The 23,587-nt window shown below is 51.2% G+C and overlaps 7 protein-coding genes and 1 non-coding gene across 8 annotated transcripts; 1 reads left to right on the forward strand and 7 right to left on the reverse strand.

Annotated features, from left to right (window-relative positions):
* Window positions 1-258: 258 nt before the first annotated feature.
* POX_g09283 (Tripeptidyl-peptidase sed2) lies at window positions 259-2,236 on the reverse strand (the record flags this gene model as incomplete). Its single annotated transcript, XM_050118040.1, has 4 exons — window positions 259-831; window positions 891-986; window positions 1,059-1,968; window positions 2,076-2,236. 4 exons carry the CDS (start codon window positions 2,234-2,236, stop codon window positions 259-261), a joined length of 1,740 nt encoding a protein of 579 aa, XP_049966184.1.
* A 1,851-nt stretch (window positions 2,237-4,087) lies between these two features.
* POX_g09284 (uncharacterized protein) lies at window positions 4,088-4,324 on the reverse strand (the record flags this gene model as incomplete). Its single annotated transcript, XM_050118041.1, has 1 exon — window positions 4,088-4,324. One exon carries the CDS (start codon window positions 4,322-4,324, stop codon window positions 4,088-4,090), a length of 237 nt encoding a protein of 78 aa, XP_049966185.1.
* A 553-nt stretch (window positions 4,325-4,877) lies between these two features.
* POX_g09285 (uncharacterized protein) lies at window positions 4,878-5,692 on the forward strand (the record flags this gene model as incomplete). Its single annotated transcript, XM_050118042.1, has 3 exons — window positions 4,878-5,107; window positions 5,356-5,497; window positions 5,618-5,692. 3 exons carry the CDS (start codon window positions 4,878-4,880, stop codon window positions 5,690-5,692), a joined length of 447 nt encoding a protein of 148 aa, XP_049966186.1.
* A 2,119-nt stretch (window positions 5,693-7,811) lies between these two features.
* On the reverse strand, window positions 7,812-9,545 carry POX_g09286 (uncharacterized protein; the record flags this gene model as incomplete). Its single annotated transcript, XM_050118043.1, has 2 exons — window positions 7,812-9,274; window positions 9,389-9,545. The coding sequence occupies 2 exons, from the start codon at window positions 9,543-9,545 to the stop codon at window positions 7,812-7,814; spliced, it is 1,620 nt and encodes a 539-aa protein (XP_049966187.1).
* A 3,287-nt stretch (window positions 9,546-12,832) lies between these two features.
* On the reverse strand, window positions 12,833-12,918 carry POX_tR163. The gene has a single exon. It is a non-coding gene; the product is annotated as a tRNA-Asp (tRNA).
* A 912-nt stretch (window positions 12,919-13,830) lies between these two features.
* POX_g09287 (uncharacterized protein) lies at window positions 13,831-14,434 on the reverse strand (the record flags this gene model as incomplete). Its single annotated transcript, XM_050118044.1, has 3 exons — window positions 13,831-13,960; window positions 14,021-14,143; window positions 14,220-14,434. The coding sequence occupies 3 exons, from the start codon at window positions 14,432-14,434 to the stop codon at window positions 13,831-13,833; spliced, it is 468 nt and encodes a 155-aa protein (XP_049966188.1).
* Window positions 14,435-17,854: 3,420 nt separating this feature from the next.
* POX_g09288 (uncharacterized protein) lies at window positions 17,855-18,873 on the reverse strand (the record flags this gene model as incomplete). The annotated part of the gene is made up of 2 exons (XM_050118045.1): window positions 17,855-18,475; window positions 18,538-18,873. The coding sequence occupies 2 exons, from the start codon at window positions 18,871-18,873 to the stop codon at window positions 17,855-17,857; spliced, it is 957 nt and encodes a 318-aa protein (XP_049966189.1).
* Window positions 18,874-20,582: 1,709 nt separating this feature from the next.
* Window positions 20,583-20,819, reverse strand: POX_g09289 (uncharacterized protein; the record flags this gene model as incomplete). The annotated part of the gene is made up of 1 exon (XM_050118046.1): window positions 20,583-20,819. One exon carries the CDS (start codon window positions 20,817-20,819, stop codon window positions 20,583-20,585), a length of 237 nt encoding a protein of 78 aa, XP_049966190.1.
* Window positions 20,820-23,587: the final 2,768 nt, after the last annotated feature.

Consider the following 23,587-nt stretch of genomic DNA (forward strand, 5'->3'; position numbering starts at 1 on the left):
TATCAAATAGCAATGCTAAAAAGCGGACCCCTTCTGTACAATTCATTATTAATTCGTTTGTTTCATTCGCTATGTAGAATATCCGAGAGCGGGGGCAGATGCTCCTCGTTTGTTTTTATATACAGTGAAAAATCAGGATGGCGCTGTTGTAGTACCCCCATAGATCATGATCGGATGCACCGTTCCACATATCATCCGAAATGCAAAGTCATTCCGGTCCTTGACACGTCTCGGGAATCATAAATGTGTCAAGCACGCTTACTTCTGCTTAACGGCAGACTTGAGCAGCTTCTGGAAGTTGGGAGTACCCAGACCGGTGACGGGGTCCCAGCCCTCAGTAGCGTTCCAGCTAGCGTAAGGGACGACGGGACTGCCGTTGGGACGACCACCGAAGCGAGCGTTGCCGTCGCAGCCGGTGCTTCCACCGACGGTGATGTCGTTCAAGGCATCGGGGTGCGAGTACAACCAGGGGTTCAGGAAGCCGAGGCTGGACTTGCCCGCCTTGATGCGAGCGTCGTTCAGCAGAGAAACCAGACCGGCGAAAGCGGGAGCCGAGCAGGAAGTGCCGTCAACCTTGCCGAGACGACCCTTCGCGTAGATAGCGTAGTTCTCACCCTGGGCTGACACGTCGGGGAACGCACGGCCTTCGCGGTTGAAGAGACCGTCTTGACGCTTGCCAAGCTTGTGGAGGTAGGCCTTGACGGCGTGGCTTTGCCACGAGGGGCGGCTCCAGAGGTCGGAGAAGCCACCGGAGGAGAAGAAGACACCGCGCTCGGGGGAGATACCGGTAGTAGCACCAACGGAGGTCACCCAGGGGCAGGCGGCGGGGAACTGAGCGGGGAAGCGAGAGTGGTGTTCTTGCCGTCGTTGGTCTGACAGGCAGAGCCCACACCGGAATCACCAGATGAGAAGATCACGGAGACACCACGGCCGCCGAGCTGAGCGATGAGGTTGCAGACGCTACGAGCGTAGCTTGCGGGGACGCTCTAGAGGAAAGAAAAGAGTGAGTCGGAGATGCCAGTACACGAGAGAGGGAAAGAGAGAGGGGAAACGCATACCTGCTCGTCCTCACCGTACGAGGTGGAGATAACCTGGGGAAGATCCTTGTCGCTCATCTTGATGACATTCTGCAAGAAGTCGAGGTAAGGCTCGTTGTTGTTGTCGTTGATGTCAGGCTGGTCCAAGTCGGGGACCAAGGGACCACGACCACCGGTGCTGAACTCAGTCACGGGGACGGGAGAGCTCGTTCCGATAATGTACTGGAGATCCAGGTTGGCTCGCTTCGCTGTCCGCGCAGGCGAGCTCTGGTCGTTCAGACCACCGTTGTACTGGATAACGGTGAAGTTCTGGCCCTGAGCATAGGGGGCAATGTTCTGCTCAAACAGAGCCAGGTCCGAGTACCGGGCGTACTGCTCCAGGTAGCTGGTGAAGGCGACCTTGTTGCCATTGGAGGCACTGGCCTTGTAGTCGCCGACCTTGTACAGGTCCTTGAGGCACTGCGGGGTGATAGCACTGTTGCAGTCGCTGCTAGGGGAAGTGGCAGCCTGGCGGAATTGCTCGTCGACGTCCTTAGACTTGTCGTGCAGCGTCACACCCTCGGCGTGCAGCTGGCCGAAGCGAGTGGTCGGGGTGACAAGGTTAATGTGCGAGACGAGCTCGTCAGGAACCGAGTACTCCAAGGTGCGCAGACGCTCGACCTGCTTGTTCTCGTTGAGGTAGTACTGGAAGTTGGCATCCAGCAGGTTGTTGGCCTTCTCAACGGTGGTGTAGAAGGTCATCCAGTCGGCATCCTGTTGAATGTGGGTGATGCCGGCCTTCTCGAGCCACTGGTGGATGGCTTCGACGGACTCGCCTGCAGGCTGCAGCATGCGCTTAACTTCCTCGTGTGACTTGAAGTGCTTGCCATAGTTGGGGTGGGTCGGGAGTTGACATGTCCAGAACGGCCTTCTCGAAGCCCTCAACGTCACCCTGTGTGAGGGCAACCTGCAGTCGGATGGGCTGGTCTCCACTGGGAGTGCGGGAGAATCGCCATCCTAAATGTACGAGGCAACGCGTTAGCCTCGTCACCACCGCACATGAAGATGAATCTTGCTTCAAAGCAAATAACAGGGGACTTCTTTTGTTTACCTTCAGGGACAGCGACAAGCTTGTCGAATACTTCGGCCGAGACCGTGGAGGCCAACAGCGAGACGACGGCCAGCGACAGCGCGCCTTGGTTCAACAGAGGAACATGCATGATTGGAGACAAGGCCTGACTTGGAGCTGGAGGGACACAGAACTCACTCACCGGTCTTGCTTGAAATCCAAAACAAGAGCTCGAGAGAGGGGAGGGCCTGCGAGTTAAATAGGCTGATCAAGGGGCGGGGGGATGCTGCGCTCCCTGGGAATGACTGACACGCGGAGAGGGTCTCAGACCCGCGTCAGTCATAGTGTTATCTGCATTGCTGTAAGGCGCAGTGTGCCAGTGTGTAGTCCACATTGCGATCAACAATGTGGGTATACTTGGGATTGTTTTTCTGTTTTTCTGTTTTTCTCCCTCTGTTGTTGCATTAAGGCGGGGCGGGGAGCCTGGCGAGGGAATGAAGTAACCGATAGGCGTGGAATGTCTCCATCGCGCAGTCACGCTTGCGACTCGGGCCCAATGACGAGAAGAGCTCCAATCAATCAGGCCCGTCATCTCCATTCCTTGTCTCTGCGGCCATTGTCCTCTTTTTCCATCAAAAGTGAGCGCTTCCCCGCCGGGCCAAGACTCGCCGATTTGGCAAGCTTCAAGTCAAGACACCGGAATCTCCACTGCCCAGCCGGGCCTCCTCTTCTTGGCCGCGCAGAGTGTCATCGACGGACGCCTCTGTGGATCTCGACAGACGCGGATGCCCGTCGGAGAAACGAAACAGTGTCTGTATCCTTCATCACGCAATGCCAAAATCGAGGCCCTCTGCGGAGGGCAGAGGGGGGAGGGTGAGAGGAACAGCGATAGGGACCTGGTCCTACGAATATTCCTGCAGGTCTTTTCTCAAAGTGTGCTACTGTAAAAGCGGCTGCTTGCTGCAGGCCCTGAAGCGTGACAAAAGTGGTCCTAAATCGCGGCGGCACGACACGTCGGCTTCCTCTTCAAACCATCGCGGCCAAAGACAAGAAAGCGAGATCGCAAGATCAGACGCAGGGAGGCGAAATGATCACGCTAAATCGACTAAATCGCCATTCGGATAGGGTGCTGTTGAGCGAAGGCCGTGGATCGGAGGGTCACCGTGGCTCGCGATCGCAGTCTCCCGGTTTTTCCGTGTAATCTGCATTGCTCGTAAACTACGTCTCCGTCTCTGCCTATCTCTCCATCGTCTTGCTTTTGTTTTCCATTTGCGATTTCATTGTCAAATGGACTCCACACACAGTGAGACACCGCCGATTGCCGAGCTACTTTTTCTTGCGCTGCAGATCCCAATTCTCCGACGGACGCTGCATGATTGGCCGTGAGACCCGGATGCTGGAGGCATTTGGGATGATCGGCAGGGACAGACCCATCCGCCCGGCCACTGACTGTGCCCCGGCCAGTCAGAGACAAGAGACAAAAGAGGAAAGGTGAGGAGGAGGTCGGAATCGGGCGGCTGCGTCAAGGACCGCATTGCGCGGGACAAGTCGACAGATGAATCGAGTATGTAACTCCAGATACACACTTGTCCAGTCAGGCCCTGCAGAAGTGGCTGGGCAGCGATGCAAAGACAACTCGAGCTCCTCGGATGAGGACGGACATACGCATGACTCGCCATTCGGGACAACCTTGTGCCACCTGTTAAAGAACGGCCTCCGGTAGCCTCCCTCCCTCTCCCTCTTACTGATCGGGGTGTGACTTTCGTCCGGATTCCTGAGGCTTGTGTTAGGATGAATTCTGGGGTTGTGGACTTCTCCTCACGACCGACAATGCCTTTCATCACACCTGACCTGCTGATCCAATCATACGTGAGATGGACCCAGGAGGCAGGTCTCCTGCCAAGACTTGCTTCTGCTTGGCACGGTCATCGGCCCAATCATCATCTGTATTGCTGAGGAATCGAGTCTTGGTGAGGTTCCATTCAAATTGAGGAACCTCGAATCACGCGATGGGAGGGCGCGGAGATAAGAGAAGGTGGCATCTTGGTGGAGACTCGGACAGGAACAGGAAGTTCATCAAGCCACGGTGAGGAGAGTGGCAGACTCCTGTCTCGATTGCCTCGGCTGTCCTCGTAGAGGGTGAACCACCGGATTCGCCATGTTGTACTGATATATAGTTTGACATGCTGAAATGGACAGCGAAGACAAGAATGGCATGCAGAAGGTACGAGTCCGCCATGTTGTGTTGTAGCTGAGTTGCATTGAAAAACCGGGAAGCTCTTGCAGCAGAGGCCGTTGCTCGGCTCGGTGGCTTTAGAGTTCAAGGTCCCTGGCTGAATCTGTATAGCAAAACGACGACTGCAACATGCGAGTGACCGTCTGAGCTGCCAGCGGGAGGCGCTTGTGGCTGATAGCGGCTGCGGTCGACAATGCTCATTCCAGAAGTTCAGGACCTCATCCACCCCGGAGAGTTTTCGCTTACGTGCTTATTATCGAACAAGCTCGGAGACCGGCGGTATACACAACCTTCGTCTCCATCGGAAAGATAGCCGTTGAGCGTCCCACGGTACTATGGCTGCGAGTGCGAGTTTTCGCCCCGGTCGCAATTAGAAGTGGCCCCTTCAATTTTCAGTCTAGAGAGAATTAGAATGAGTCCATATCATCCCGCAAGTTGGGAGCCGAGTCTGTTCTCCGGGCCACCACAAGAAGGTCTCACTCTGTTCGCTTATCTCCTCCTCCCCTCGATCCTCCGATCTTCCATAAAAGGAAGGTGGTCCTAAATCTGGTAGCCTATGAACCCTCTTTCATTTCTCCGGTCTTGCCACCGTTTAAATGGGAAGTATGAGCCACTGTGGGCCACTATCCCACCTGGGGTTTCGGTCCGGGAGGCGCCATCTCAGAGCGGGGACGCTGCACTGCAAAGCTCGAGCTTGGACGGCTTGCTGCAGATATCGCATAATTTCTCCAACGGTATTCTCGTTCTGGATTCTGATGCGGGCACATCCAAAGGGTTACAATGCGTGTGGGGTTGAGCCGAGCGTGTTAATTTATTGGTCTGCTTGTTGAGAAGGCTGGAGCTGGTGGATAGGTCAATGGATCAATGAAGTGCAAATTCCTCGTGCTGTGCCTGGGACCTTATGAGTACGATTCCTTTTAGAGTCGACTGAAGAATCAGCGTGGTCAAGTTGGATCCTTTCGCCCGGCACCGTCCCGATCACGAGACTTCAGTCAGGTATTTTGGTAAATGTCACGTTGACTCACAAAGTGAAGTCCGTCGCAAATCTATTTGATCCTTTTTCCGGTCGGAATCAGTCTCAGCAGAAGACGCGAGAAGAAAAAAAAGAGGCATTCAGGTCTCTTCATGGCCTTAGCAAAGAACTTCACGCACTTCAGCGTGGACCCCTCGACAAGGGTGAGTACAGTAGATTCCTCATCTAGCTGCTCCCTGTCTCCTCCCCCCAATTTTACTTTCGCGGTTCGAGCATCTCCATCGACCAAATTGATGAGCTAAGTATGCAGGCTCATCTGACAGATCTCTGCGATTTACCACTCTAGGCGAACTTGCTCTTCTCCCACGGTCACGGGCCATCGGGTGCTGATAGACTGAACACCACCAGAGATATGGAAACCCAAGACGCAGAGGCAGATTGAACAGGTTACTCTAGAGCCCTTCGCTCAATTCGCGAATGCTCGATCTAGAGCTTATTCTTTTTTTTTTCTTTTGTTTGAACCTCGAGGTCCAGCGGGTACTCAACTGCATGCATCAAATCTGCAGCTAGAAGGCTATTGTCCCCAAGCGCATGCCCCAAGAATCTCGCCGTCTTGGCTCGACTTTACGGCCAATTCACTTCCAACAAACCTCGCACACATCAATCCTTAAAATGAAGAGATGGAGACTCTAGTCTCACTGAACTCCCAGCTATCACTAAAGCACCCGAAGCTTGAGAGCGATGTTTCTACAAGTCAGACGAAGAAGACTGGTACATGCAGCACAGTATAGAGATTCTTGTTTCTCTCTCAAATCTCTCGCACAGACCCTTGCGTGCTCGGTGAATCAACCTGCCGAGACAAAGCTCCTCTGTATTTCACTCCGCATATTGAGCGGGACTTGGTAGGTGAACAAATGCCGACGGTGGACTGATCGTGGTCGCGAAAAATCCTCTAATTGAGGGAAGCTCAAACCGTTCATTAGTATTAACCAGAGACTCTCCGAATTAGCTCCAGTGATAGCTGGCAGGATGAGCTCAGTCGACTCAAATAAAGTGCTTTATTGTGCTGCGCTCGATAGAATGGGGTACATGTTGCAAAACATTGCCTTGCATCGCTACTTGAATAGTATTCAGAGACATCAACCGTAGCATGGAAGACACCAGATCCTGGCCAAACACGGGCCTTTGCTTTACAAGAGCTGATTAACAAGATGCAGACCAGATTCGCGACTTGATATCAGAAAAGGCGAACACTATCACTCATCACGCTGTATCCAGTCGTCCGAGACGAGCGTAGTCTCGAAACCGTTACGGGGCAGAATCGTCTTTTGACTGACGGGACCCCTCCCTCTATCACCCATGACCAAGCTCGAATGAAAGCGACACATGTTTCATTTACTGTATCACTTTTCATCCCTCTTTCAATTGAAATTGAGCGGCTTTCCCATCTTACACATTTTCTTTTCCAATTCCCTCGTTTGATGTCTCTATATTCCACCGTAACCAAGAATACCTAGGACGCGTCTCTAAACTACTATCTTTTAAGGCTTCAGCTACTTTCTCATTCTCTGTTTTCTTTTATCCCCCCCCTCCCCCCCCTTTGCTTTTTCTTCTTTCCGGGCTCGTAATCACAGGTCAAGATATTTCTATAGATCATAATCAGCGAAGCTCCGTCATCATTATCGTCCTCCAGATTGTCGTGAGTAATAATATGGGGCAGGTCATTCATACATCCATCTTCCTTATTACTTGTAAATCACTTATGCTGGACTATGTCTTCGCTAGTAGTAGGCAGATATGAGAGAAGAAGGGGAAAAAAAAGAAAGCTCCGATGATGCTGTTAAGCCTTACTCAGTTCAGTTCACCGACTGAATCAAATGTGCCAGGGCAGGTAATGGCAGAATGGAGAGTTGATGATACGAAGAGTAGGGTTGATTTGAGGACGCAGAGGAATTCCGAGAGTAGTAGAAGTTCTGAACGATGTCACATACTACGTAGGAATATTTTGTTTTTCCCTTCCTTTTTTGGGGGCGGCTCCTGATTGGTGTCCACGCAGCTCGAGGTTCCGGCTTTGCAAGAATACACGGGAATGGAGCATTCCAAAGCTATCCCAGCGTCTCGGGCAGTGAGTAGTCTATATGGGAGTCTGGAGAATCTAGTGATGTGCTTGTAGTGCCTCGGTTTAGGAAGTGATGTGGTAGGTAGCTTTCAACTACCGGGAAATACAACCATATCCTGAGTATCATGAAGTATGTACATTCACCTCTTCGTATAAACATCTCGGTCATTTTGTACAAAACGTCAGCATGTGTACATCGCTATGTACCTTCACTCACTATACAGAGAGGCGTTCCCAACTCAGGCGCAAAACAATAAAAGGCTAATAAATAGCCTCCAACCAGATGGGGAAGAAAAGTAGTGAAAACAGTTTGTCGGCTAGATGACCAAGCTTGAAATCATGGTCAAGTTATTAATAGCAACAAAAACGACGACAACAAGCGGTGACATGTGTCGACTTCATTTCGAATCGGCATCCGATCGAGGCGGGGCAGTAGACTCGGCATGCTCGAGATGCTGCGCATAAAACATCTGGGCAATGGCATCATCGGTCTGCAGGTACTTGCGATTACCCTTGATGAACCAGAACCCAATGGAGATGACCAGCATGACGCCAAAAACCGCGATAGCGTAATTCATGTCACTCGGGGCCGGGTTAGGACTGCCGGGGAACATGAAGAAAACAGTCGTGATAGCGCAGTAGATGATACTGATCCAGTTGGCCCAGGGACCCCAGCGACCCAAGCCTGCAGACCCTCCAGCAGGCAGCTTGTCTCGTCCCACAACAAGCAAGGCCACGATAGGCATCGCGTAGGATACCGTCAGTGCGATCGTACTCACTGACAGAATGGCCTCGAGGACCGTGTTGGCGAAAAGGTACAGGACGCCCACGATAGAAATGATGACTCCCTGGCCCCAGAGTGCTCGGACGGGCACCTGCCAGACCGGGTCAACGTAGCTGAAGTACTCGCTGAAGGGGACACCGCCATCGCGGGCAAAGCCCCATGTCAGACGGGATGCAGTGGTCAAGATGCTGATGCCTTGACCAATACCGTTGAAGATGAAAAAGGCGAGAAGAACAGCGCCGCCCTTGGCACCGACGGTTTCCAGAATAAGTTCCATGAATGGGAGATCGGCGTTGGAGACAGCATCTAGATTCTGAATGGAGAAAAGACAAACGACCATGAAGATGAAACCAGAAATGGCGCCAAAGAGAACGGCCATCCAGATGACGCGAGGGGCGTTGCGGCGCGGGTTGGGAATTTCTTCGACCATGTGGATGACCGAGTCGAATGCCGTCAGTCCGTAGGCAGCCTGGACAAGACCAATGAACCAGGTGATGCCGTCGTTCCAGCCACTCTGATTGATCCACGTGCCGAACACGAACTTGGGCGATTGGAAGCTGAGATCGCTCTTGACACCGACACAGATGAGGAGCGTCATCGACAAGACCACGAACAGGCCGGCGAACCAAATGCCGACAAAATTGTTGATCCAGGGCAGAATCTGTTCTCGACGGCAGCTGACCACGTTGACCAGAGTCATCAGGAAGACGATACCAATGTAGACCACAAACTGGAGCCAGCCCTGACTAGCACCCGTCCAATCGGGATAAAACAGAGTCTTCATACTCAGGATGAAATTTGTCATGAATGCGACTTGTGACGCTGTAAGAGTCCACCAGCCAAATGTGTTGATCCAGGCACACATGTAGGAGCAGAAGCGACCGAGAGGCGTGTTCCACAAACGGTATACCCAGTACGCTTGGCCAAGAGCTGTCGGCATGCTGCTGGTCAATTCTCCTAGGGAAACTGCCACGCAAAGATTGCATCCGGTGACCAGCACCAGACCCCAAAGGATACTAATAGGACCGCCATTACTCAGACCGCTGCTGAGATCTTGGGCAAAGGTTGAATAGGTTCCTATCGTTTTGAAAAACGAAATCATGACATGCTGGGTCAGTGACAAGAGACTTCACGGTTGCGATATTGCCGGCATGTTCAGCAAGCCCGGGAGAAGCGTTGGACAAGACATACCGAGGACACAAAACGCAAGAGCAAGCATGCTCCATATGCTGAACTTGCGAGTCAATGCCTGGGCATGGCCCATGCCCGCCAGATCATTGGCATCCTGCACATCCTGGTCGTTTTCGAGAGGCACCTTGAGGGGAAGCTGGTTTGACTCCACGTCCATAACTTGATCGTTCTTCTTCAGCCGGTGATAGTCGATTTACGGGGCAATTGAGAAAGGCGCGCACACATTTTCCGACGCCGGAACTGATAGGAGAAAAAGACCGACGATAAAGTCCCAAACAAGTGGACTTTATCGCGTTTCTATATAGCCTTGGGCAAGAGAGGAGAGGAAGGGGAGAGAGCGAGACGAGAGGGCTTGGGCGAGATGACCAGCCTTTCCCCTCTTTTGAGCTTTCGGCCTCTTTGCTGCGAGAGTTTGGGCCCTTGGTGTTGAACCGTTCAATGGGTTGAACCTTAAGCAGGAAAGCTAAGAGAAGGCGAATGGACCTTGGCCGACTGCCAATCTGCGCTCTGATCCCCGGGTATCAGTTCCCAGCGTCAACACGATGTCGCCCGACAGACAACGAAGCGCCTCCACCCCCGGAGTGATCCTATGGGGCACAGCACAGATAAAGTTGGAAACGATGGAGAACCAATAAAAATAGTGTCTCCTCAAGGAGCTGACGGGGGGTTGACAATCTGAATGGGTGGATATTGGTCACGTCCTCAAGACTCGTTGGTCATAGAAATCGCTGATCGTGTGTCGAATGGAATTTTTTTTTGCGGGGGGAGGGTGTTCCGCCTTCGGATGGACCTGCTGTAGTGGGCCAAAGGACTCGATGCGCTCGAGTTCTAAGCTGGGACGAGCCATCTGAGCGGTTGCTCTCCACCGCGATAAGGCGTACAATGGACATTGGACGTTGACCGTGTACAAGAGCCTCGCATCGTGGAATTGACGATTGATGACAGGACGTTTTACTAGAGACGACCACGAATGTATGACGTGGACAGGGATCATGCTTGCAGGAGCCACACATGAGATTTACGGTCGCCGGCCCCTATCGTGGAGCGCCAAGACAAGCCGTCTTGACTGCTATCGAAGACCGGCATGAAAAGTCAGGTCCATAAGCGTAGTTCATACCTGTAGACATGACATGTGAGAATACCATGTACATTCACCTTTTTGTTGATGAGCATTCCCAACATTGCCGACAGGCTGGTCATTCAACTGATGCAAGGCACTGGGTGTCGAGTGCACGTCGCGGTACGAGGTGAAATTGCCACTCCTAATCGAGTAAGTCCATGCGAGAGCCACGGGCCGATAAGGAACTTTCTATCGCGGCAGTTGGAGAATGATAGGGGAATGATAGGAGAGTCCTGAAGATTGTCCAGAACTGTATGACAGGCGGTGACTGACATATCAACGCCTGGCGCGATAAACTTATCGTTCATGAGAGTCTCATGTCCCATCAATGCTCCGGCTATCATGGGAAAAGTCAACGGTGAGCATGATACTATGTGCCGATGCCCGTTTCGTGATAGGCACAGTCAGCTCCAAGAGACCCACAGAGACCCCATTCCCACCCTCAGAATTCCCCTGTAGCCGAAGGGGTTTGAAACGAAAAGTAGGCGTCAGAATTGTACAGCACAGGGCGGCAGAAAAGAGCGAGGACTGGCACGGAGCGCGTTGCTAACGAAAGTCCGGGGAAACCGATCCATCCAACGAAGATCTGGGAGACAGCGAACCACTCCGCAACAGGCCAGGACAACCTCTCAGGCATTAGCATCTACTCATGCTGATTGGCATATTGCCAAAGATAATAATCCGGGGAAGACGAGCACATTGCATCCATTCAGGTCCCGAGGTAGATCCACTCATCCCTGAGGCCATGTCCGGAATCACACGATAACCCTTTGTATGGTCATTGTGGCTGAAGTATACTGTGACTAGCATAAGCTTGTTCCTGTGAAATTTCACGCGGACTACGACATACGCCCAATAAGACACCAGTCAAGCCGCGCTGGCGACACCCGAGAAGACTTCCCTTTCTAGCCGGAGCGTGGCATTGGTGAAAATCGCCGCTCGGCGATAGACTATCTGCTTGTTCCTGCTTGTTTGGGGAAGCTGTCAACGGATAGGACACGGCCATCGAGATTTGAGCTTCAATGGTGGGTCTCGGCAAATTCGAGCTCGGACGTGCGGGTTAATGAAATCATGTCGTCGTTCTTCAGGCAGAACAACAAGATAGGAGCCTTCTTGATTTTCAAAGGGGTTGAAGGAGTACTTTGTCTTTCTGACTCGTCTCTCACTTGGGCATCGCATCCAGAATCGGCAGTTCATCTGTCAGGGACGCGCTTATCAGGTACCTCGCAGTACGCAGATTGCAGACCACTGCAAAATCCCAAACAGGCATGTACATGCACGTCCTCACCCGCGAGTCGAGGCAGATTCCTCGGTAAGCTGAACCATGATTTCAGTGACGTACACACTTTCTCTCGATTTCTTATGACCTTAAATAGAGCGCTGCCAGGTCAATCATGTGTTTTCAAACATCGCTTTGAACCTCTAGATCAAACGAACAAACAGTGACAACATGTTGGTATGCTTACATCACGTGTGCACCCATTTGCCTACACTGGTGGACTTGTTCGCAAAGGAGCATATCATGGTCGTCTTCTGAAAGCGAGCTACTAACGGCGAGGTTCATGGTCGCTTTGAAGACAGTGAATCAAGGCGGATATTGGAGTGGGGAGGACAGATGACAGGCCGCCTGGTTCAATTCATGTATCAAAGTGAGGTGCAACTCGAAGAACGCTCTGTGTACGACCTCCTTACGCGGACCGCGGTGCGGTTATACAAAAGTTTCACCCAGAGAGTCCTGCCAATATTAGGTGACGGTGTATTTTTAGCTGTCAGAGCGGCGCAACATTGACAGTCGTGGTAAATGGGACAATCCGATGCCAGCACGTGGCTTGTCTCACGCACGGCAAGATTTCATTGCAAAGATTGTGTGCGAATCTCGTCAGGCTTTTGGAGCTTTCTCAACTAGGGTCCCTTTGTTGACCTCTCCTCGGTTCCATGTCTTTACCATTTCACTTTTTATGCCCGTCACTTGAGTTCCATTGTCGAGTCCAGCGTAGGCATTTGAGAGTCAACATCAGAATATCATATGACAGATGCACTCCGCTTTATTTGATTGTATTAGATGCGATGTCGCCCCTATTCCAGAAGACAGGACATTGTGACTACAAATTTCCGCGTTGGGTGAAAAGCATGACATGGTGTAGGTCTCCATTCCGCAGTCATCCTCGATATTCAGGCTGCCCAATCGAAGCGTCTCATTTTAAGAGGACTTCTCTGTTTTTCTCAGATCACGACCTTGTTATCAGACGCTATCGAAGCTTCGACCGAGAAAAAAAAAGAGACGCATGTATTCCAGATACTATCTGGAAAGGTGCAAAAAGAAACTCTCCCTCGGGGAATCGAACCCCGGTCTCCCGCGCTTATCGGTGTTAATGACAAGCGGAAATCATGACCACTAGACCAAGGAAGATGGGATGATCGAGTTACTGCTCGACCACTTGGTGCTGGTTGATGATAAAGAGGCCTTATTAGAATATCTATTCATAAAGTGTAAAGTAAGCGGAAATCCAATCACGGGCACTTCACAGCGGAGTTATCGCTACTGGCTCTAAAGTACCCGACCACCGACTCACCTATTGATCCAGCAAACACAACAATCATAAACGTTACAATTCCTCAGAGAAGCCCTGCCTTCGAACTCCAAGCCCTTCTTTGCGAAGACTTTTCTGCGCAGGTGCCGCTGTCATCTGGATTGAACATCTTCAAGCGGAAATATGTATACGGGGGGTCATACTGTACTGCCGACCGGCATTATGGTCGTACAGCCTTTGTAGTTCAGGACCTGACTTCGTAACGTACGTGCTGCATATATATTCATCGAGGAGTGGAAATACCTCCCTATCTCACTAGATGAATAGAACCTGAAGAAATCTCCCGCTAGGCCTAGAATGTGTACAGATAGCTCATGAATTACAGTACGGAAGCCTCGTATGAAGAATACATGGAGAAACCAGGCTTGTCGTATTGGATGGTAAGTACAGTACTAGTCTTACAGTCTCTTTCGACCAACTAACTTGATTAGGCGACTGTTGAGGACCCTGTTAATTATTCTTCTTGAAGCTCCGGGTTACTCCACTATAGCACTGCTCCAGACGTCAGTCTTGGGCGACACTTTGCGTGCACAAACATGAGTTTTACGTCTCTGGTAAATATAAATCGTTGAAAGAACTCAATCGTGCACTAGAGGTAATTATCCAGGGCCGTTCCCCCAACTTCCTTTTGAGTTTCAGAGAGTGCGCCGACAAGATCTCAAGGATAAGTACCCGAGACAGTTCTTCGACAAGAGAAAAAGTGGGGGGAAACACAAAGAAGGACCAGGGCTTTAAACGCAGACAGGAGAGGACTTTGGCTTCGACACGGCCAATGATGGGTTACTTTGCGAGCATCCATTCAGAGCACCAAAGGCCGTGTCGTCCACCGCACTGTTAAAGGCGGCTCCGCAGTTCGGGTCACTAAAACAGTGTTAATCGAGTCAATGCGCAATTGATACGGACTCGTCAAGGTTAACTTACCTTGCACCTCCGCTGGCGTTGTTGAAGTATGAGCAAATATCGTGAGAGAAGCAATCTTGAGTATACGCATTACCAACTGCGGTGCCTGAGCAGCCAGCACCACATCGGCCATTGCAGGAGTAACTAGCAGAATTTGCAGAGGTCTGATTAGTTGCTGATGGCGACTTTGATGACTTCGGCACATCAAAGGTTCACTCACTCTCCTGATCCAGAGCTGCTGGCACCATAGTTGCTTCCGACGACACCGACAAAGGAGCAACGCTTTCCAGCGCTATTGGTCCAGGTGGCTGTAGCTGTTTGTCCGACCTTGAGACAGGTGATTGATCGCTTGCTGTGGGGCGCCTCCGGCGCTGAAGGCATCGCCATGGCCAAAAGAGGCAGCAGAGTGAGGATTGCACTAATCTTGAACATCATTGTAGTGATTTGTTTGAGCGTGTGGAGTTTATCGAATTATCAATCTTTCTTGTTTACCTTCTGTTGCAGTCGCTGGCCGTCTTCTTTTATAATGCCCCCCAGCCAGTGCGTGGCCGGGCGCACTAACTGGAAACAGGCTCGAGGGCCGCGATGCTCTGCCGTGCCCCAGACCGGTATACCAAAGTAGCGCCCAACATTACGATCTCGACCCACGGTGGCTCCTCTGTACCAAACAATCCTTCACACCTGGAACAGCAATGTGTTTTATCACAGGTAGTCCTGGTCCTCAAACGCACAGAAGAGGCTCGTATATGGGTTTTATTCGTCTCTTCGTCGATCAATAACACCTTGGGATTTACCTCCCGTGTAACGTGTGCCCGCATTTCTCACCCAAATCGCAGGACTGTCCAAAGATCATCACCCATCTCGATGAACGTGCTGGAACAATCCCTAATCGTTACTGTAGGGGTATTTTCATCCACGCAACGTGAGACTGAACAAGTTTCGGAGATATTCTCGGAAGATGATCACTTATAATGCGAGCGCTGCGGTGCCAATGCTTGTCCATTTCCCCGCATTTTCAAGGTTGACACCATTCCCGTAAAAATCACGACACGATTTGCCGTAAGCATGCGGGCGCTTTTTTTCTTCCCCTGGCCATTTTTCACCAATCCGGGAATGCAGCGAGGCCGTCGGATGTCCGTAACAAGGTCTTCGACCGCTACCGCCAAGGAAAATACCTGTACCGAAAGTCATCAGGTCTTTCTGACTCGATACTGATGGACTTGTGTTGAAGTTGAGTTCGCGCGATCGCTTCTGACGAACGATGGAGAATTTAGATAGACGCTCTCCAAGTAAAGGACAAACTTCCAAAGTATGTAAAAGGGGAGTCCACGACTTCCAAGGTGCTCCACATGTTTGCTCTATTTGCTTTGCTGGCCACGTTTAGAACAAAAGGATCCATATTTAGAGTTGTGACGATTTGAAAGTTTAAAGCTCAGTATTGTCAGGTACATAAATACTGTACTGTCAGCTATTTTACACTCTCATTACTTTCCTCTGTCACAGCCTTTGTAATCCAAAGTTTCTGCGGGTTTTTAGGTTCCTATTTTTCTTCTGCAGGGCTCATGCAACGTGCAAATCCAGATCCAGCTGGAGGTGCCACGTAGGTAATACTAGTCTTCGATGATCTTGGCCGGGGCCAGACCTCGGATTATCGACCCTTGACAATTTTTGAAAGGTAAGGGTGTTCTAATACGCGAGAATCTGCCCGTTGATCAGAAAGACTGAGGGGCCGATCGTGTATTGTACGCCCGGGGCTTTGCAGCATATGGACACCTGACATGAGCAATGTGATGGCATGAAGTCTTGAATCCAGATCTCCAGCATGTTCCCATGTTCGGTGTTTAGCGAGAAGATGGCATTTTGACAAATAAATATTAGCACTGCTCAGTAGAGGGCCGTTGCCCCACACTTGACAGATCATCATAAAATCTCGTAGTGCTATGAAAATCTCCAAGTCCGACCCGCTCCGAAAGTAATATATAAGCAGTAATGACACTTCATGTGGAATGCCCCCCTTCATCTTTTTTCCCACAACGTGATACATAGGTAGTAAGGACAGGATTTTGGAACCTAGTGGAGCCGATCGGTGCAAACTTCAGCCGGAATCCATTTCTTTGACTCCATGTCTGCCTCGAACCCGGATAGACATCCAACGCACTCGGCGCTTTTTGCCAACCACTTGGAAAGAGCACAGAGGCAAAAATACGGTAGTACAGAATCACACCTACAAGTTGGGAACCAACCTGGAGTTTGGAATCGAAATTCACTGGGCGTACCAAATGCGACCAGAATTAGCGAGAGCATCCATCCGCGCCATCCATTCTCGGAACCAATTTCTTCAAGAAGAAAACGGCGGGGTGGGGGGTTCACGTCAACGGTCGCAACCATACTAGGTATATGTAGACCAATGGAAGGCATCTACAGTATGAGTTCATAACTAGAAAGCCCGATCCAGACCCGACATTTGATGAACTCTCCGGCTGATTTTCCCAACGAACACGATCCACTTCTTGACTTGTCCAACATGAGCCGTGGATGTGATCTCCCGCCGGCCGGACCGTTTACCTATTCCGGCGTGCGTCGTTGCTTTTTTACAATCGACAGGCCGGTGGGGGTGAGGACCAGAGTTTCAGAGCACGGGTTCGTGGGTAGCATATGCCTACCTTAGTGGAAACTTTCCGTCAACGGAAGATCGATTTGGTCCAGGCCTTCTAGAGGTAGGGTAGTGATGAGGGATGGGGAACGGGTCTGGATGTAGGGGAATAACCATGTGCCCATCGTTCCCGAGACTTGAGCAAACCCGACGTATACTGATTGGACGACCAGTCTCATTCACATTGTGAAAGAAATATTACGACATACCTCGTCAAATGATGATGTGATGCTTGGATCACGGAGCTGTCATTGATGTAACTAGTGCTAAGTAGAGGTATATTCAATAGGTACAGAGACACAAGTTCTAGACCGGATGGCATGTGTGTGGGAAAAAGATATCAAAGTCTATTGGCGCGGTGGCGATCTAAGCGCCGTCTTTCGGACTTTCGGACTTGACATCTATTCTCAAGGGCCCAGACGGGGGTTTGGGCGTCAGAGCTCGAATCCAAGTGTGTGTCAGTCGAATCTATTAATGTCGACCGCATTGTATCCGATGATCCTTGGTTTTAAAACATGGTCATTCTCCCAGCAGATTGAATGCTCATTGATAATTCAAAGATGTAAAGGAGGATTGTACAACTCGAAATTCGAATTTCTCAGAGGTTGTGATATCACGAAAGGATTGGTAGAATAATGGCAGTAATGACGACGAGTGGAGGAGGAGGAGGAGGAGGAGGAGGAGGAGGGAGGAGGAGGAGGAGGATGATGATGATGGGAGAGTAGCCAGAGGAGGCAGGATCATGATATGGTGATGGCATGAAGACAAAAAACAATCACAAGAAAGATCCAATAATATGAAACATAAAACGCCGAGTCGTGATTCTCATCTGATGATCCCCGTACGCCGTTTGGACACCCATTTTTCCCCATTAGTCGTCACATAGATGAAGATGGTAAAACATGGCTCAAATGAATATAATGTTCACATATTTTGTACCGATGCGGTCGAGTTTCAAGAATGTTAACATGCATGGTTGTTTTTTTTTTCAGGGGTCGCCAGCGAGAAAAGAGAGGCGGCAGGGTATCCATAGTCTGCCTGGCACTGGATCTCTGAGAAGGGATCGTCATGGTAGAGCCCTTGGCGGAGGTAGATGGAGGGTAGTGAAGATGCAAAGCAAAGATGAAAAAGGTGGGACAAAGTCACGAAGAGAGAAAATGGTAGGTCAAAGAAGACTGAGCAAGTAGAGTCATAGTCCCTCATCACGGTCGACCTTGCTTGGTTGATCTCCACATACCGCCGGAGACAAGGCCCTGTTTTAACAGGGCCAACTCCTTCTGTGCGGCTAAATTTTCCTGCTGAATGCGCTCAATGTAGATCAAGGCATTGCTCAGGATCTCGGATTTTTTCAGAGAACCTGCACCCACTGCGGGCACATGAGCCGCCGCACGAGAAGATTTTCGTACACTGGCGGGCGAGATAGCCTGTTCCAAAGCGAGGAACTTGGCATTCATGTTTGTGCGGTAGCGCTTTTCAATGATGTTGTGTGCGGCACGCTTGGCAGCATTACGATTTTGAGTATCTTTAGAGGCGGCGGCTGGTTCTGGGGCGGTGGCCTCGGTATTTGCCTCATCGACAGGTAGGCTGCGAGTCTTGCGTCGCTTGTCGGCACGAGACATCTTGTGCTCTTGAGGCTTGATTTCGGGACTGGAGGAGGAGCGTGTTGAAGCACAGGGACTCGCCGTAGGGGCGCTGGCGAGAGACGAGCGAGTGAAGGGTTTCGGCGGGACATTTGGAGAAGTTGTGGAGGATGTGGACGAGGCGGTCATGTCGATGGAAGGCCGGGCGCTCAACGACCATGACTGGTCGTCACTCTCAAATTCCTGCGAGATGGGGTCAGTCGGGTGCATTCAATGACAGACAGCCTGGGATAGGGTGCTCTTACTGAGGAAACAGAGTGCGCGTCGTCGGCTGTGGGCATGCTCAGCCCGCCAATGGTCGTGGAAGGGTTGAAGGGATCCATGAAGAGATCTTTCGAGTCGGCGTCCGGGACCCCGTTGGCAAAGTCGAAGCCGAGTGTGTTCAGATCCACCGGGTCCAGGGGGAAGAGATCCATCGCGCCGTCGTAAGACCAGTTGGCGGGGAAAGTCTCGGAGGCTTTGGTGTAGGGAAAGAAATCCATGGGGCGTGAGTGTGGACTCAGCTCGGGACTCAACGCCTGATTAAAGCATTGCTCATCGTCCGGAGACATATTCGTGTAGAGGCTGCGGGTGAAGGGCATTGCGAGGGTTTCACGGCAGCTGTGCACTGTCATGCACTGATTTGATCTGTAGGAGCAGATCTGGCAACGGAAGATGGATAGACCGACACACCGGTGCCAATCTGATAGCACGTAATGTTGGTCGAATGTCCGACACCGAGGGGAGTGAAAGGATGACAGCTAGCCCCAGTCAAGAAGAAGAGGAGGAGCTATGGCGATGGATGGGTGGCGGGTGAACCTGTCAAGCCAGTGGAGACTCGGATTATATAGATGTGAAGATTGACCGTGGGCAAATTCTGGGCGAGCAAGCAACTTTGTCCTTGGGAATTGGAAGGCACAAACCATGGAAGTTGAAAAAGACAAAGTGACGTTTCTTCTCGGCCGGGCCAAGGCCGTTATATAAAATCCGAAACCCGTGGAACAAAGTCCAGCTGCACAGCAAACCGAGCAAAAGAACGCGAACGAGGGGAGGGGCCGGACCGGGATGACGATGGAGCCCGCCTGAGTGGTTCCCCCTCCGTGAGATGTACCCGCACCTGACAGGTGGGATAAGTTCCAGGTGGAGACTCCAACCGTTCATGAATGAGAATGACCACCGGCCAGAGTGCTGCGTAGAGCGTCCTCGTCGGGTGTACTGTCTACGTGTGATCCGTACTACCGTAGTAGCAGGTAGTCGAGGGACTAGGCTAGGACAGAGTACATACGGCTTCGCCGGTGCAAGGCCTCGTTGGTTTCTGGGTCGGCTTGAGCACCACGGTAGTTTCGCACGGAGTCTGATCCATCCGCTCAATCGCGAATGAGAAAAGGCCAGTCAGCGACAGCGCAGTAGCGACCAGAATGATGCCTTGGTGAGACGTGTTGGGCTGGTGTGTGAAAACCTAGGCTCTCCTAGATCCTGAATCCACTCTCTCGCCGGCCGGGGGGAAGTAGATTGAACCTGTCCAGCAGATGATTCGTTCGGTGACATCGAGCCGAGATCACCTTAGCTGTCGCGCGGGTCCCAAAAAAAAAGGGTTGAACAAACTTGATAGAAACTCGATGGCCCACGGCCGGCTCCGACAACCTTCAGATACGCGCCGCCGTGACTCCGTGAAAGCGTTCCGAATCTTGATCGTGCTTTCGCGCTAGAACATCCAGCACGAACCCTCACGTGGTCCAGGGCTTCTTCCTCAAGCAGCTGTCAAACCTTTTCTCAGTGAACCACCATCAGCAGACACGAGGGTCTGGGTGATTGCGGAAGCTGCTGGTGTATTGGAGACGCACCGACGGAACTGGAGTGGGACCGGACAGCACTGGGCTGAACTTGGCCACGCCTACAGAACGGGCGACAATGTCCAAAAAGGTCACTCGCGCAGATTGGGTACTTCCATTGAGCACATTCAGCATACATTGTTTGTTCGACAGGCACTGGTGGACGTGGTACCTCCTCCCTGAAAGGTACATCCGTCCCCAACGGTGCTAACGGGTCCGACAGCTGCCAGGTCACGTTGTTGGGCCAAGCCTCGACCCGGCCGAGTCTCGGGTCCGACATTTGCGTACCTTTGCTCCCCTAACGTAGAAGACTCACTGCTGCGTCTAGACCGCGCGATTCCCAATCTCTCCCAGTGACCGTGACACCTTCTCACGACCACGGCAACCTTTTGCTATCAACATTTTACAAATATCCCGACTCTCATTGGTGACTTCGAGATTTGGCGAATGGTGGGAAAAAACAGCTGGTTATCTGGTATCTAAGAGCCCAGGATTTCGCCGTTGCTAGCCTTTGCCTGTCCGATGCTTTCCAAATCCGAGGAGTCTGAACTGTAACGGCGTGACGAGTCGGCCGTGTTGATTACAGCCTTACGATGCATGCTGTCTTTAGTGGCGGCCAGATGCACTCGGTCGGGTGAATTCGACACATGCAGCCAATGGAATCGGGCCATGAGAAAAGATGAAAACTCGAGCGGCAGGCAGCTTGAAGCAAACATCTTGAAAGACTCGTTGATTTGATCTGTCCCAAAGTTACAAAAAATTCCCCTTTGGGAACATCAAGATCCCAATTCAAGCTCGAGATTCCAGAATTCTATCGTTCATCAATGAGTAGTTGACCACCCTGATTTGCATTGAAAGGGAGGCAAAAAAGTACGCGGGGCAAAGGACCAGATGCGTGCCGTGATGCGTTATGCAATGATCCTGCATGTCTATGATCTCTTTTGTTTTCTGGTACTTTGGTGTCGACCTCGAAACCACGATCGTGAAGAGATTGACCTATCATCAGCCATTTACCGTGTGAATCCGGATTCAATAACGAAGGTGTCGCCGAGTCGCTCTCACGAGCCCACTGAATTTCAATTGCGTGCGTACACGTTTGCCATTTGGGACAGACCAGAGCAATTAAATCGGGCTCACAGGCTACTAGGTATGGGAGATGTGTGCACAAACCGAACCGGTCTATTCGAGCTACTATATTTCCAGCCATGTTATTCGTGATCGAAGCTCGCCTGTGTGGGTCTGTCCATGGGATTTCGATACCTGTCGATCCTGGGCTTTTGATGGACTGCTGGGATGTCAAGGACGGAAGAGACATGGAATGCGAGTGCCAATATGGTGGGTAATTGCATCTTCGTGATTTTGATCAATGGGTAGTATTTGATGAACGAAAGCTATTACTCAATGGAATACCTCATACACCAAGTATTTCATTATCCACTATTTGCATGGTACTTCCTGCATCTGCATTCAAGTTTGGTTCCATGCAGCCCTGTCCTGTCACTGCTGTGTATGAATTACCTCCCAGACCAAGTCCCAACGCCCCCAAACAACGACCCCCTGAGGTCCACAGGAGGGGCCGTCTGCCGTCACATCTTTTTTCCATCTTCTTGTGGCACTCGTTCCCGTCAATCCTGCAGGTGGCCCTGGCTGCGACATTACTCCCCTCACTAGTGAAAAATCAGCTTGCCTTCCCCTTTGGGCAGTGGGATGACTCGGATGTCGATGTTCCCTTGGGATATTCGCATGTCGCCCACTCGGCCCTACCCGGAGTCTCCCGAGACTGAAGACTCTTCACCCGAATGCGAGGTCTCGTGACGCCGGAAGGCGGTCGTCACGAAATTGATTCGGAGAAGCTGGAGAAGAAGCTGGATTAGTCTCTCGGTGTGCGAGAACGGTATATGCTGTTGACTTGCTTGGCTTGAGATCATGATTTGAGATTTGTTTAGAGTTGCTGAGTGATCGCCGTCGTAGACAGGGAACCTTGGATCACTGCCCATTTGATATGTAGTCTGTCAATCCTCGACAATATTGTCATCATCGCACATTTGGTGCAGGTGAAGAGTTCCCCCATTTCATATTGACTACTAAAACCCCAGATAAAACCAAAGACTCGAAAAAAATAATGCCTCACACTTCACCATAATGTCGATCCCGTCGCTGCGTCGTGGACCCGTCCAAACCGTGGGGGATCGCCGGCCGTCGGTGGGCTTTGATCCCGGACGCTGCACGTTGGCCGTTGAAGCGCCGAGTTTCTGCCGCAATTGTCCCCCCTGCTGGTCATGTTGCTTTGAATTCATGTACGGCCCAGCAAGTCTAGCCTAGCGCGTCGTTGCCCTCGGCCTTGGCGCTCTGTAACCATTGTCAGTCCACACGGTTCATGATCGGCCCGGGTGGAGAGGGCGGACGGGGTGGACAGTCAATTTGATCTGATGGGGGGCATGTCCCACGTGGTGAAACCAACTAGGACGATTTGAAAGGACAGTGGCGCTTGATTCCGGATATGATTTATGGCGCTGGTTGCCGAAGAACGGCATTCTTGCGAGACGATAGATCCCGAGCGGGAGATGTGTCGGTAAGCACGGCGGATGTTTTGTGCACATCGACCTATTGAATAGCTCACTATATGCAAATTGTTCAAAGTCGAGAAAACCCTTATCGTAAAAGTCAGGTAGGTTCAAATTCATTCTTTGGTCCGTTCCGTTGATATGAGGATCCAAGACTCCCATATGATCCCGAACATATGTGCTCGACAGTAAAAGTCGATATCGATCGTCATCGCTAAACGAGAGGAGCTGATCGTTCAAATAGGAATCTCATTCTATTTTATCCACCAGCACCCCTTCTCAGCGGCGCAACTGTCTTGACCGTGCGGTGTAAGACGAACGTCTTTACCTACCGAGCTCCCCTCTCCGAGTATAATGGTTGAAAAGAGGGACGAGCTTGACCGTGCGAGTCACTTCATTGATGAGCCTCAAGCGTGCCTGCACTAGGTAGGGCTGTTCGGTCAATGCGACGGGTGTCATTCACGTAGTCGTGGATCCTACCAGTCAGGCTGAGACACGGATTTCTCAGAACCAAGGGCATCACAATGAGATAAAGCTACGTGTCATAGCCGTCTCATGGTTTGAGACTGAAGGGAAATGGAACCAATTTTGAATTGAGCTTTTTTTTTCAGACCTACCTAAACACGGAACAGATCTCGACCATTTCGACAAGGTTACCTTTTGAGCGAATTGTATTGAGCTGAGAGTCCGACCGACCCCAAGATATCCCAGCTGCCTCGAGTCAGGACACCGAGCATCCGAGCATGGTCCGCTTCGAGCTTGCATTCGAACATTGCCCTAACGACAGCCACCACAGGTCCATATCACGAGAAATGGGGCAAATCTCAAGACCTGTCCGAAGAAAAAGGTGATCTCATATTTCCCCTGTTGAATTCGGGTACTAGAGCTGCACTGTGGAAGCTTTTGAACGGCTTTGTGGA

This window comes from Penicillium oxalicum, chromosome VII, assembly GCF_001723175.1.
Source record: "Penicillium oxalicum strain HP7-1 chromosome VII, whole genome shotgun sequence".
Classification (NCBI taxonomy): domain Eukaryota; kingdom Fungi; phylum Ascomycota; class Eurotiomycetes; order Eurotiales; family Aspergillaceae; genus Penicillium; species Penicillium oxalicum.